We start from the raw sequence: 1,941 nt of genomic DNA, 5'->3' as shown, positions 1-1,941 counted from the left end.
TTAGGCAAGTGCCGACCAAAGACTAGGGCCGACCAAAGCCTTGTGAGTGGATTTGGCTGACGGAAACTGAAAGAAGTCCGTCGTATTTGTGTGTGTGTGTGTGTGTGTGTGTGTGTGTGGATTTATGTGTGAGTGTCTTTATGTCTGTGTCTGTCCTCCCACCATCGCTTGGCAACTGATGTTGGTGTGTTAATATCCCCGCAACCTGGTAGTTCGGCAAAGGTAACCGATAGAATAAGTACTAGGCTTTCAAAGAATAAGTCCTGGGTCGATTTCTTCGATTAAAAAACCCATTAAGGCGGTGCTCCAGCATGGTCGCAGTCAAATGACTGAAATAAGTAAAAGAATAAGACAATATATGTGTAATGTTATGTAGGTAGGGGAAAAAATCAAGTTGTGTCCTCTTGAAGCACATCTGCTCATTTCCAGTATTACAATCCAATATGTAGATGTTGTCGATGTGAGGTACATATTAGAGTTGGAATTTCTGGAAATGTTATTCGCAGAGGTATTATATAGGAAAACAGTACTCTAGAATTTTTTTTATTATTATTTATTCACCAATGTACAGGCTTCGTTTGCTAATTAAGAATCGCAAAATTGTGAATGTTGAATTAACATGTAAGAAATTTCCTATTAGAAATTCTTCCGACAAAGAATCAATTTATACATCTGTTATTACATACTAGGTGAATTCCAAAAGTTTTGATACTTTTTCAGGAGAGACATTTATTAATTTCAAAGAAATACAAAACTTCAAAATTGGATCCTCCGACTTCAAGGTCTGGGCTGAAGGGAAAGTGAGGGATAGTTTTTGATGACCCTTTCTGTCAAAACGAGGATTAAATCGTTGACTTGTGTGTTGTTCTGGTGCAGGTTTCACTGCCCCGATGAAATCGCTTCTTGAACTCCCTCAAGACTCTACGAAGTACTCTTTGGTGACCATCTGGCCAGAGGCAACCCAGTGGATGTAGTTGGTGCTCTTGCTGTCGAAAAAGGGATTATCATGAGCTTCCCGGTGAACTTGCTTTACCTAGCCTTTTGTGCTAGCATAAAACAGGTACTCAGCTCATAAAGCTAATCCATAAGCAGTTTGGACCATTCCATAAGTTTCTACAGTGTTTTGTCCAGTTTACCAAAAACTTAATTGCATAGCGAGATTCTAAGTTGTCTTGACGTCCCGACTGCATTCTGCAGACCAGTCAGCTGCGACACACAGTGTTTTGTAGAGCGCGTTCAAAGTACTGTTACAGTTGGATCTTTCAGCCTTGAATAACAAAAGTTAACAGATCAGCTTATTAAATGTAGAGTAATGATATGCTAAAATTACAATACTTTAAAACAGTTATAACTATCTCTCGCAAAAATGTCTCAAACTTTCTGGAATGCAACTTGTATGTGTATATATATATTGGGGGGTGGGGCGTGTATGTATGGAGGCGGGAGGTTTGTATGTACATGTGTGTATGTACATGTATGTATATTAACTGGTATGTGCTAAATTCCCCTATCTCTCTCTATCTCTCTCTCTCGCCGAACAGAGCGACAAAAAAATGAAGAATACCTTTTGAACTATAAACATTTTTCTCTCAACAAAAAACTTCGTCAAATGTTGAAAGCTAACTTATTTGTCTCAAATTAAGCCGTGCTGACGATTCCAATGAAGGATGAAATAGTGCTGTTCTACATGGCTACCAATGAGTAGAAACTTTAAGATCTCTATAATGTTTAGAAAAATATATTAAATGTGTATGCCCTGCAACCTTCAATATTCTTTAATGTAAATTCAAAATTTTCAAATCTTACAGTATTTAACTTAATCTAAAAGAGATTGTTTCTCCTATAATAGTTAACCACCGGGATACACTACGTGTGTGTGTGTGTGTGTGTGTGTGTGTGTGTGTGTGTGTGTGTGTGTGTGTGTGTGTGTGTGTGTGTGTG

The 1,941-nt window shown here is 38.2% G+C and overlaps 1 protein-coding gene across 1 annotated transcript in view; it reads left to right on the top strand.

Annotated features, from left to right (window-relative positions):
• LOC106879739 (uncharacterized) overlaps nt 1-818 on the top strand; it is an 18,364-nt gene extending 17,546 nt beyond the window's left edge. Inside the window, exon 4 of the mRNA XM_052971976.1 lies at nt 721-818. Within this exon, the coding sequence (XP_052827936.1) occupies nt 721-818 (98 nt within the window). The remainder of the gene's footprint in view (nt 1-720) is intronic.
• The last annotated feature ends 1,123 nt before the right edge of the window (nt 819-1,941 follow it).

Source organism: Octopus bimaculoides, chromosome 11 (genome assembly GCF_001194135.2).
Source record: "Octopus bimaculoides isolate UCB-OBI-ISO-001 chromosome 11, ASM119413v2, whole genome shotgun sequence".
Classification (NCBI taxonomy): domain Eukaryota; kingdom Metazoa; phylum Mollusca; class Cephalopoda; order Octopoda; family Octopodidae; genus Octopus; species Octopus bimaculoides.
Note: the sequence above shows the minus strand (reverse complement) of the source record. Positions and strands in the feature narration are given on the sequence as shown.